Source organism: Dendrobates tinctorius, unplaced genomic scaffold, assembly GCF_039654945.1.
Source record: "Dendrobates tinctorius isolate UK_male_01 unplaced genomic scaffold, ASM3965494v1 ptg000070l, whole genome shotgun sequence".
Lineage (NCBI taxonomy): Eukaryota > Metazoa > Chordata > Amphibia > Anura > Dendrobatidae > Dendrobates > Dendrobates tinctorius.
This window is the reverse complement of record NW_027361738.1, coordinates 58,282,908-58,295,696: the sequence shown is the minus strand read 5'-3', so window position 1 is coordinate 58,295,696 and position 12,789 is coordinate 58,282,908. Positions and strand designations below refer to the sequence as shown.

General features: G+C 51.5%; 1 protein-coding gene across 1 annotated transcript in view; it reads right to left on the bottom strand.

Moving 5' to 3' along the window:
- The window catches only part of KIF5B (kinesin family member 5B), a 120,820-nt gene that overhangs the window by 40,831 nt on the left and 67,200 nt on the right, over window positions 1-12,789 (bottom strand). Inside the window, exons 10-12 of the mRNA XM_073581688.1 lie at window positions 8,794-8,939; window positions 6,944-7,092; window positions 6,625-6,806 (exon numbers count right to left, since the gene is read on the bottom strand). Of these exons, the coding sequence (XP_073437789.1) occupies window positions 6,625-6,806; window positions 6,944-7,092; window positions 8,794-8,939 (477 nt within the window). The remainder of the gene's footprint in view (window positions 1-6,624; window positions 6,807-6,943; window positions 7,093-8,793; window positions 8,940-12,789) is intronic.

Sequence of the window (12,789 nt, the reverse complement as noted above, 5' to 3'; positions counted from 1 at the left end):
GGATTTTACTACAAAATCCGCACCACCAAAAAACTCTGTGTGCACATACCCTTAGATGTTAGGGCTGATAATGTCCACAGCATTCAAGGAGTTAAACTGCTGTCGTCAGAAACAACATCCATTTACAATGGATAGATCCATAATAATTCACTAAAGGGGTTAAACATGAGCAACCTGAGCCATAAATGCCATTTGTGACTAGTCTGGATCTGCTCCTACACACCTTTAATAAATGCAGTTATCACCATCAAACAGGAGTCACAGACAATTCGTCCATTTGAGAACTACACCTGAAAATTTCCTTTAAAAAAAGGGACATTGCCTTGTTTTTTTGGAATTCAGTCATCTGCCACTTTTTTTTTTGTAAGTGAAACATTTTTACATATTTCACAAATGCAACATAAATATATAAATATCCCGCAGGCTTTTTACCATTAGACGGGAATGGGGAAATAAACAAGAGCAAAGTTCTACCGGCATATTGGAGACGGGATTCTCAAGGACATATAAGATTTTGTGAAGAAAGGTAAAACAGGATTTTTTTGGGTTGCTTACCGTAAAATCTGTTTCTCGGAGCCTTCATTGGGGGACACAGAGACCATGGGTGTATGCTGCTGCCACTAGGAGGCTGACACTATGCACAAAAAAAGTTAACCCCTCCTCCGCCGTATACACCCCACCGACCGGCAGGAAGTTCCTCAGTTAGTGAGAAAGCAGTAGGAGAAGTAACAGAATAGATTGAAAACAGAACAAACAACTCAACTGTAACAAACCGACAAACATAAGAACAGGAGTTGTAGAACATGGGAGGGTGCTGTGTCCCCCAATGAAGGCTCCGAGAAACAGATTTTACGGTAAGCAACCCAAAAAATCCTGTTTTCTCGTTCGCCTTATTGGGGGACACAGACCATGGGACGTCCCAAAGCAGTCCCTGGGGTGGGAAACAAACTTCCATCAGGCCAGTGGACTCGCCACCGCAGCCTGCAGAATCCTTCTACCTAGGCTGGCGTCCGCTGAAGCGTAGGTGTGGACCCTGTAGAATTTCACAAAGGTGTGAACCGATGACCACGTTGCAGCCTTGCAAAGCTGCAGCGCGGAAGCTCTGTGGCGCACCGCCCAGGAGGCACCCACCGCCCGGGTAGAGTGCGCTCTGACCCCTGGAGGGGCCACTCTATGCTTGACCCGGTATGCCTCCAAAATTGCCGATCTGATCCAGCGCGCAATAGTGGCCTTTGAGGCTGGGTGACCTTTCCTCGCCCCGTCAGGAATGATGAACAGAGAGTCTGACTTCCGCAAGGAAGTCGTCCGGGCTAGATAGACTCTCAATGCCCTGACTAGGTCCAGCTTGTTCAAGGACCGCTCCTGAGGGTGAGCTGGGCTCGGGCAGAAGGATGGCAGAACAATGTCCTCATTGAGGTGAAACGAAGATACCACCTTCAGAAGAAAAGAGGGCGGAGGCCGCAGAACTACCTTGTCCTGATGAAGGACCAAAAAAGGAGAGCGGCAAGAAAGTGCTGCTAATTCCGACATGCGCCGGATGGAGGTAATGGCCACCAGAAAGGCCACTTTCCAAGAAAGGAGGGAAAGGGAAACGTCCCTGAGAGGTTCAAAAGGAGGACCCTGCAGAACCTGAAGAACCAAATTAAGATCCCAAGGATCCACGGGCGCTCGGTACGGAGGAACCGTGTGAGCCACACCCTGGAGGAAGGTTTTGACCTGGGGCCGGGAGGCCAGCGTTTTCTGAAATAAAATGGACAGTGCCGAAACTTGACCCTTCAAGGAACTGAGAAGCAAGCCCCGCATCCAGCCCTGCCTGCAGAAACTCCAGAATAGAAGGGAGCGAAAAAACCAAGGGCGCGATGTCATTGGTCTCACACCAGGAGAAATAGGCTTTCCAAGTACGGTAATAGATCTTCGAAGAAGGCGGCTTTCTGGCACGGATCATGGTATGAATTACCCGATCAGAGAATCCTGCCCGTCTCAAAACCTCGGTCTCAACAGCCACGCCGTTAAATTGAGCGACCGAGAATTGGGGTGGCAAATCGGGCCTTGAGACAGCAGATCTGCCCTGTCGGGAAGCTTCCAGGGGGCGTCCGCGAGAAGATTGACAATGTCCGCGAACCAAGACCACCTGGGCCAATTCGGGGCGATGAGGATGACTGGAATCCCCTCTGCTTTGATTTTCTTCAACAACTTGGGAAGAAGAGGCAGAGGAGGGAACAGGTAGGGGAGCTCGAACTGTGACCAAGGGACGGCCAGAGCGTCGGCGCCCACTGCCAGAGGGTCCCGAGACCTGGACACGAATTGTGGGACTTTCCTGTTGAGGCGAGATGCCATGAGGTCTACATCCGGAGTTCCCCACCGACGGCAGAGCAGATGAAACACCTCCGGATGTAGGGACCATTCCCCTGCCGCGAGACCCTCGCGGCTGAGGAAATCGGCGACCCAGTTGTCCACGCCGGGAATGTGAACCGCGAAAATCGTTGGAACAAAGGTCTCTGCCCATTGAAGAATTCTGGACACTTCCGCCAGAGCTGAGACACTCCGTGTCCCCCCTTGGCGGTTGATATACGCCACCGCTGTGGCATTGTCTGTCTGAATCCCGACAGGCAGGCCCTTGAGGCGCCTTTCCCAGTGGACGAGAGCTAGATGGATCGCTCGTATCTCTAGGACATTGATCTGCAGAGCTGATTCCTGAGTCGACCATCGACCCTGAACAGTGTGATTGCGGAACACTGCACCCCAGCCGATGAGGCTGGTGTCCGTAGTGACAATCTGCCAGTGAACGGGAAGAAAAGACCGCCCCAAGAGAATGAGGGGAGACGTCAACCACCAGTTGAGAGACCGCTTGATCCGGCATGAAAGGCGAACCGGACGATCCAGAGACAGAGCCGACCTGTTCCACCTGGACAAAATGGCCTGCTGGAGTGGCCTGGCGTGAAATTGGGCAAAGGGAACTGCCTCTATCGCCGCCACCATCTTCCCCAGGACCCTCATGGCTGTCCTGAAGGATGGAAATCGTGTGATCTGTAATGATCGCACGCCCTGCTGCAGGGAAAGGATCTTGTCTTGTGGGAGAAATACCCTTGATCGACAAGTGTCGAACAGAAGGCCCAGAAACACAAGGCGTTGAGTAGGGACCAGACAGGACTTTTTCCGGTTGACGATCCACCCAAAACTGGACAGGGTGTCTAGAACGATCGCCACACTTAGGCGGGCCTGTTGAAAGGAGGGAGCCTTGATCAGAATATCGTCGAGGTACGGAAAAAGAACGAGACCTCTGATCCTCAACAAGGCCATCAACGCCGCCATAATCTTCGTGAAGACTCTGGGAGCGGTGGCGAGCCCGAAAGGAAGCGCGACGAACTGGTAATGTTCGTGGTGAATCGCAAACCGCAGGAACTTCTGATGTCCGGGAAATATGGGCACATGTAGATAGGCATCTTGGATGTCTATGGAACCCATGAATTCCTGCTCCTCCATGGAAGCAATTACCGAGCGTACTGACTCCATCCGGAAGTGGCGAAGGCGAACTCTCTTGTTGAGTAACTTGAGATCCAAAATGGGCCGAACTGCCCCGTCCTTTTTCGGCACCACAAACAGGTTTGAATAAAACCCTGTGAAGCGTTCCGATTCGGGAAGGGGCACAATCACCCCGGAACTGAGAAGAGAGGCGATGGCCGAACCAAACCCCGGGACCAAGGCCGGATCCCTCGGCAGACGGGATTGGAAGAAGCGATCCCGTGGAAGAGAAATGAACTCTATTTTGTATCCTGTTGATACAACCTCTATGACCCAAGCGTCCTCTACTGAGGCGAGCCAGACGTCGCTGAAGAAAAGAAGTCGACCTCCCAATTGGAAGGGACCCACGGGAGACCGATGGTAGTCATGCTGATGTAGACCGTCCAGATCTAGATCTGGACGGTCTTCCCTGGGAAGAGTGGGACCGCCAGGACGGAGTGGGCCTGAAGGAAACCTTCTTTCTTTCCTGACGTGCCTGTGGCCTCTGCTGGTTGGAAGGGTTTTCCGCCGTATTGAAACGGCGGAAAGTCCGAAAGGGACGAAACTGACGCCTTGGAGGAGGTCTGCGAGGCTTGGAGGGGAGAAGAGAACTAGTACCTCCGGTAGCGTCCTTAATAATCTGATCCAATTGTGATCCGAAGAGACGCACTCCCTGAAAAGGCAGATTGGTCAGAGACTTTTTAGATGACAAGTCCGCCTGCCAGGCCTTGAGCCAAATTGTACGTCGGATTGCCACGATGTTACTTGACGCCTGAACTGCGCAAGATGCGGCATCCAAGGAGGCAGAAAGCAGATAATCCCCCGCATGGGAAATCTGATTGGCGAGATGGGCCAAATGCTCTGGTCGTGCCTTATCCAGAATGCCCTGCCGAAGGTCGTCTGCCCAAGTGGATATGGCCTTTGCTGCCCAAGAAGAAGCAAAGACTGGACATACCGCTGCTGATGCCGCTTCGAAGGCAGATTTTGCTAGAGATTCTATGATCCTATCATTAGAATCTTTTAGAGACGCCACACCTGACAGCGGAAGGACCGTATTATTAGAAAGTCTGGACACGGGAGGGTCCACCGAGGGAGAAGCGGCCCAGTTGTCCGTGAGCTCTTTAGCAAACGGGTACAGCACGCCGAGACGCTTTCCTCTTTGAAAGCGTCTGGTCGGATCTTCTCTCTCCTTTGTAAAAATCTTTCCAAACTCAGAATGGAAGGGAAACACCCTGGATGGTGTTTCCGCCCGTCTGAACGAAACCTCCTGATCTGAGGATTTCGCAGGGGCGTCAGCGATGTCGAAGGTATGGTGAATCGCGGCAATGAGGTTTTGCACCGTAACCTTCATGTTCGCATCCTGGTCCGAATCCAGCTCTAAGACCCCTTCCGATTCCGAAAGCGCTTCGCCTGACTCGGGAGAGGAGGCCCGAGAGGGAGACTGCTGGGGACTATGGGGTGAGGTAGGACGAGGGGAGGACTCCGCCTGGAGGTCCTGCCTGGGCCTCTTGCGACTGCCGCTGGCTGGCTCAGATGGGACGTCCTGAGACGTGCTGGGTCCCGCCGAAGCTCCCAAGGGCAACTTGTCCAGAACGGCTACTAGGGACTGAGACACCTTGGTGAGGTCTGCCACTGACTGTGATAGAGAGGAGGCCCAGCCCGGCATGGGGGGCTCACTCACCACTGGGGCTATGGATGGCTCCTGAGCGGCGTCGGGCTGGATTGGATTGCTACAGTCCAGGCAGAGGGGAGTGGACTGACCTGAGGGAAGTTTGCGATTGCAAGAAGAGCACGCAAAGTACTTGACTAAGGTGCCAGAGGAGGCAGGGGGACGAGCGTGGTCAGACTTAGAATTAGACATACTGACGGACAGTCACTGAAGCCTTGCCGGAAGGTTGGGGGACAGGAGGCAGAGGAGGGTGTCAGTCTGCAGTATGCAGAGCTACTCACGGTCCGGTGTCCTATCGCAGCTTCCAATAAATGGAGATGCACGGTTCGTCCGGCTTGCAGGGGCACGGCTGAGGGAACAGCGTCCGGCTGACAGGCTGCGAAAATGGCGGCAGCCAGAGAGGAGCCGAGCAGGAAGCGCGCGCTTTCCTGCAGATGCAGAGGAGGGAGGTAGGCGGGGCTAGGCGCCGATGATAAAAATGTTGCCGCCTGCTAAGATGGTAGGGTGGGAGGGACGGCGCCGCCTCCGGGACGCTCAACCTGAGGGGAGAAGGCCGTGGGCGGGCTTAGAGCGGGCGGGAAGCCCGCCCGAGAATGGAGGAGGGGGGCATGGCCGCGACGCCGGACAAGGCCCCAGATGAAGCCGGGGCCTGGATTAGAAGAGGCGGCCGCCTGTCAGCACAGGGCGGCGCGGAGGCGTCGCAGAACCGCCGCGGTGGCTGCTACTGAGGACAGCTAGGACCCGGCAGAGGGGGGGGGGGGGGGGGGGAGCTGTCCGATAACCAGCCAGGGCCTAAATAGCTGCAGCGGCCGCCTGGAGGCGTCGCAGCACTGTCACAGCGACCGCTGCCGAAGAATCCATGGAGTGGCCTGGCGTGGAACCCGCAGGGGAGAATGGGACTCAGGTCTCATACTTACCCTCCTGATCCGTTTCATCCAGCGTACTGTTTCAAGGAGAGTATCCTGCGCCTCAACCGACCGACCGGCTCTGGTAGGCGAGTGGGTGGGAGACGGGGAGCGAGGACCATCTGGAACGCCACATCCATGTTAGGGGTCTTGGTCCTGCTGTAGACTTATGAGGATACGGGGTGGCAGTACACGCCGTACTCATAGTCTCTTTGTGGGACTACAGATGTGACTATTCACACTGTATCCCTCCGGAAAAACCTGAAAAGAAACGACGCACATCGAGGTAGATATGGGTCTAATCAAAGACCCGTGTCCACCTCCTACTGACACTAAGCTAAACTAAGGAACTTCCTGCCGGTCGGTGGGGTGTATACGACGGAGGAGGGGCTAACCTTTTTTTGTGCATAGTGTCAGCCTCCTAGTGGCAGCAGCATACACCCATGGTCTCTGTGTCCCCCAATAAGGCGAACGAGAAATGGTTATTAAAAGCAGCAAACCTGTCAAAATTAAAATTACTAAGCCTGAAGATACCAAACAGACACTTACCTTATCATCCAGCTGTTTGTATAACTTAGTAACCTCATCTTCACATTTCCTCCTTTCAGCATCCGTAAAATTAGCAGAAAGAGTGACAGCAGGCTTGTCGTTGGCTACCACGTTATCCACTACAAATGCATCCAAGTTAGCCTTTTCCTTATCAAACTGCTCCTCAACCGGCACAGTCTCTCCTGCAATACACAGACGTTCACATTTGCTGAGCTACTCTTAGCACCCCAATAACCAGAGGATGTAGACACAATATGGTCAATATAATACGTAACAAAACTAAAAAGTGAGACTCAATGTCAAACAGTCATAAACAAACCTTTACGCCAACGAGCAAGCTCATTCTCAAGCCACTGCACTGTATTCCGCAAAGTCTTTGTTTTCTCCTTTTCTTTCTCATATTTCTTCTTCCATTGCTCAGCAGTAAGCTCTACATTAACACACACTGTATTCTTAATGGTCTTCGCTCTGACAAAAAAAAAATATTAAGGATTAGAGCTGGTGATGCCTGATCCTGCAGCTCAGTACAAGCCAATAGGGGAACATGTAAACAGATCTCCCTTTAAGTGACAAATATGTCCAAAGAACTATAATAAAAGACTAGAAGCTGCAGTTAATACCAAAAAAAAACAAAAAGTTAAACCGCACCCTATAAGCGTCAAAGTCTTTAAGACAGATTTGTAGAGGCGCACGTCAAAATCAGAGAGAACATCCTGGAGCAAGTTCCATAACAATAGATAAAAAAAGACAGCGCCTCAGACAATGGTGAAAAAAGGCTTACATTTTATTCTGCCTCCTGTGGCGACGTTTCAGTCCGAAGACCTTTTTCAAGATGCAGTTGTCTGATCGCCTCTGCTACACAAAGGTGATGACCAGATCGCTTGTATGTGGCCGAAATGCTCAATTGCTATGAGCGCTGACCACTGGGCGGCGCTCATAGCAATCTGGCAATGACAAACAGAGGTATCCAGCAGACCTCTGGTTGTCCTGTCCACCCATCGGTGACCTGTGATTACTGATGGGCTGGATTTCCAGTAAGCGCGAGTTAAAGGCCGCTGTCAGATTGACAGTGGTATTTAACGAGTTAAGAGCTGTGGGTGGATCGCGATTCCAACTGCGACTGTAAGGCTATGGGCCCACGTAGCGTTTTAAAACGCACACTAAAAACCGGACTCCTTCCCAGAAATCGCGCGTTTTTTCCCGCGCGATTTTGCCGCGATTTTCTCAAGCACTTTCCAAGCGATTTGAAGCATCGCTTGGAAAGTGATTGACAGGTTGGTCACACTCATCAAACATAGTGTTTGACAAGTGTGAGCAGCTTTTTACTATTGAGGCCGCCTATGCGGCATCAATAGTAAAAGATAAAATGTTAAAAATGATCAAAAAAAAAAAAAAAAAAAAAAAATCGGGGTATATTTACCTTCCGACGTCCCGCGCTGCCATCCTGGGCCACAGCGTTCCCAGTAATGCCTTGCGATACCTGTGATGACGTTGGTCTCGCGTTACTATAGCGATCTCGCGGTTTGGTATCCAGTGCCTGGAGGACAGTCTCCTCTCCTCCACACCGTGGGTACCAACCACACGAGACGCTTAACTTCCCGCATGGTGGGCATAGCCACATACGGGAAGTAAGCGATTCTCATGCATTCCTATGGGTGCGGAATCACGGCAATTCTTTGCGATTCCGCACAAAAGAATGAGCATGCTGCGATTTTTTTTCCGCGATGCGTTTCCGCCGCGGAAAAAAAGCGCAGCATTAGCACAGCATGTGCGGAATGCCATAGGAATGCATGGGGGGCGTTCTGTACACAATTTTTTAAACGTTTTCGCGCCGAAAATCGCGGCAAAAACGCTTAAAAATCGCATCGTGGGCACATAGCCTTAAAGGCACATGTCAGCTGTTCAAAACAGCTGACACGTGCTGGGAAAGATGTGCTTGGCCAGCACTCTACATGTACAGCGCTGGTCTTTAAAGGGTTCAAGGTATTTAAAACGGTTTTCCATATGATCCAATATCAGCAGTAAAACTATTAGATCCCTGGACGAGGATCTTGCTCTGTGAGCTTCAGAAAAAAGTTGCTGAAAACTAGTGGTTTTCGCTCTGGCACACTTGGCCAGGCATTGTGCTACTTGGCCATTCACCGAATATATGAAACCTCCATTACTAACCTTTGTCCAAACAAAAGTGTAGATTTTGTCTCGGCTTCATTATAAGATGATGGGGAACAGCAAATTACAATAGTGGTTCTGCAATTTCCTCCCAGGGAATCTTGGAGGATTCTGGTCATTTTACTATCACGATATGGAATATAGACCTGTATGGGAGAAAAGCAACACAATCCTATACAAGCTGAAACACAGCTCTGCTCACCCATGTTATACATAATCCCACATTACCCCTGCGTAAGAATCACTTTTCCACCATTTGTCAAAGGCTGCAGTCCTTGATTTACATTGGCACCATATAAAGTGGCTTTTCCATAAACAACAAATATACAAATATCCTGTTAGATGATGTATGGTTCCCGGGATTCTGACTGGCAGGAACACCAAGTATAGCAAGACAGGGGGCCCCTAAAGCGTTACCAAGCATGCAAGACCACCGCTTCATGAACGATCTATAGGAGTTAGTAGCTTGCCACGACTGCTTCATAAACTAGAGCTTCAGTCACACAGGGGATATTGAGCCTCTCTTGTTCTCAGGAACGTCAATCTCAGTAGCTGGACCACAAGAATCATGCATTATTCATCCATCATGTGTATAGGCGATTTATGGTACCAGCTCTTCAATGCTTTATAATTCCTGTCAAGACGCAAGGAAATCAGGATTTTTGGTTGCTTACCGAAAAATCTGTTCCTCGGAGCCTTCATTGGGGGACACAGGAACCATGTGGGTGTATGCTGCTGCCACTAGGAGGCTGACACTATGCACAAAAAAAATTAGCTCCTCCTCTGCAGTGTACACCCCACCGACTGGCAGTAGGCTACTGTTAGTGAGAAAGCAGTAGGAGAAAACAAGATAAAGGAACAGCCAACTCAAACCAGAACAGTAGAACACAAGATAAAGAACAAGAGTTGTTAAACATGGGAGGGTGATGTGTCCCCCAATGAAGGCTCCGAGAAACAGATTTTACGGTAAGTAACCAAAAATCCTGTTTTCTCCATCACCTCATTGGGGGACACAGGAACCATGGGACATCCCAAAGCAGTCCCTGGGGAGGGAATATGAAGCTTCATTCAGGTCGGAGAACTCACCACTGCCGCCTGCAAGATCCTTCTGCCTAGGCTGGCATCCGCTGAAGCGTAGGTATGGACCTTATAAAATTTGGCGAATGTGTGGATGGAAGACCAAGCTGCCGCTTTGCAAAGCTGTAGGGCGGAAGCCCTATGGTACACCGCCCAGGAGGTGCCCAATGCCCGGGTAGAGTGAGCCCTGATCCCAGGGGGAGGCACTCTGTTCTTGACCCGGTAAGCCTTCAAGATCGCTGTTCTGATTTAGCGAGCAATCATAGCCTAAGGGTGAGTGCAGACGTTGCTCATTCACCCGTGGATTTTTCTGCATGGATTTGCAGGTAAAATCGTAGGTAAAGTGACCTGCAGTTTTCCTGCGGATTTGCCAGCGGTTTTCCCCTGCGGATTGACACCTGGACAATGGAACAGGTGGCAAACCGCTGCGGAATCCGCAGAAAGTTGACATGCTGCGGATTTAAAACCGCAGCAAATCTGCACGGAAAAATCCGCAGCATCTGCACTGCGGATTTGAAATCCCATTGGCCAACATTGTACAGTACAATGTCTGCGGAACTGCTGCAGATCCGCATGACCAAATCCGCTGCGGATCCGCAGCATGTGCACATACCCTTACAGGCCGGAAGACCTCTTTGATCACCATCAGGAATGACAAAAAGAGTCCGTCTTCCTAAAGGGGGCGGTGCTGGGCAGATAGACTATCACCGCCCTCACCAGGTCTAGCTTGTTCGATGAACGCTCCAGAGGATGAGCTGGACAAAAGGAGGGGAAGACGATATCCTCATTTAGGTGGAAGGCAGACACCACCTTGGGAAGGAAGGAGGAATCCGCAAACCCACCTTATCCTGGCGCAGAACCAAAAAGGGCGGGCGACAGCAAAGGGCCGCCAACTCCGAAACGCACCTACTGGAAGTGATGGCCACCAGAAACGCCACCTTCTAAGACAGAAAAGACAGGGAAACCTCTTGGAGCGGTTCAAAGGGAGGACTCAGCCTCCAGAACTAGATTGAGGTCCCAGGGATCCACCAGTGTCCTGTACGGGGGAGCCGCATGCATATCCCCCTGAAGAAAGGTTCTAACCTGAGAACGGAAGGATGGATTCGACCTTCCTGTTCAGTCGGGACGCCATGAGGTCGACGTCCGGAGTCCCCCATCGAATGCAGATCTGATGGAAGATCTCCTGATGCAGGGACCATTCTCCTGCCACAAGATCCTCACAACTGAGAAAATTGGCGGCCCAGTTGTCCACACTGGGAATATGAATTGCAGATATCGCTGGAACCGTCGCCTCTGCCCAGAGAGTTCCATTGGTGTGGAACTCAGAGTACCTCCTTGGTGATAAACATATGCCACCGCTGTGGCATTGTCGGTTTGAACTCGGATTGGCAGGCCCTTGAGAAGCGTTTCACAGTGGAGGAGGGACAGAAGAATAGCTCTCGGCTCTAGAATGTTAAGCGGCAGAGAGGATTTCTTCACAGACCAACGTCCTCGGACAGTCAGATGACGGAATACTGCTCCCCAGCTGAGAAGGCTAGCATCCGTCGTCACCACTTGCCAGTGGACAGGAAGGAAGGACCTTCCCTGCAGGATGAGAGGGGAGTCCAGCCACAATCTGAGAGATCGTTTGACTTGGTAAGAGCCGAAGCGGACGATCCAGGGAGAGAACAGACCTGTTCCACTGTGAAAGGATGGCCCACTGAAGAGGTCTTGAGTGGAATTGGGCAAAGGGGATCGCCTCCGACACTGCCACCATCCTCCCTAGCACTTTCATGGCTGAGCGGAAGAAAGCCGAGCGCTTTGAAGAGAGCGAACCTCCTACTGGAGGATTACTCTCTTCTCTTTGGGGAGAAGACCCTTATCTGACGTGTGTCGAACAGCACGCCTAGAAATATCAGGCGCGCCGAGTAGGAACAAGGCAGGACCTATTCCTGTTGACAAGCCACCCGAAACGGGAAAGGGTGTCGAGAACAATTGCGAGGCTGTCTTGGGCCTGAGAAAAGGACAGAGACTTGATGATGAGGATGTCGTCGAGGTACGGGATGAGGACAAGACCTCTGATTCTCAAAATGGCCATCAAGGCTGCCATGATTTTGGTGAAAACCCTTGGGGTGGTTGCAAGACCGAACAGCAGGGCGATAAACTGGAAATTATGCTGATGTATTGCAAAACGCAGAAACCTCTGATGCCCTGGGAAAATAGGGACATGGAGATAGGCATCCTGAATGTCTATGGAGCACAGGAATTCCTGCGCCTCCATGGAAGCAATTACAGAACAGTGGAACTCCATCCTGAAATGTCTCAGGTGGACTCTCCTGTTGAGCAACTTGAATTCTAGGATGGGCCCGCACCGTGACGTCTTTCTTCGGCACCACAAACAGGTTAGAAAACAAATCCGTGAAGTGTTGCCGCGCCGGGACAGGCACGATCACCACTGAACTGAGAAGGGAGTCGATGGCTGCAAAGAAACCCGTGACCAGACAAGGATCCCTTTGAGGACAGGATTCGAAGAATCGATTTTGGGTACGCGAAGCGAAGTCTATTTTGTATCCCGAGGATACGATCTCCTTGACCCATGCGTCCTCCACCGAAGCGAGCCAAACGTCCTTGAAGAGAAGACGACCCCCCAGCTTGGGAGATACGCTGGGATCTTGACACGAGTCATGTTGAGGAAGATCTGCCAGGCCTTGACCTGGTGGGTCTACCCTGGGTGCTATGGGAACGGCAGGAAGGGGTGGGCTTTAAAGGAAACCTTCTTCCTATCCTGTCGAGCCTGCGGCCTCTGCTGGTGGGAAAAAGCCTCTGTCGCTGCAAAACGATGAAAGGACCGAAACTGCTGCTTCGGAGGTGGCCAACGGGGTTTGGACTGGGGAAGGGAAGAACTCGTAATAATCTGGTCCATCAGGGAGCCGAATAGAC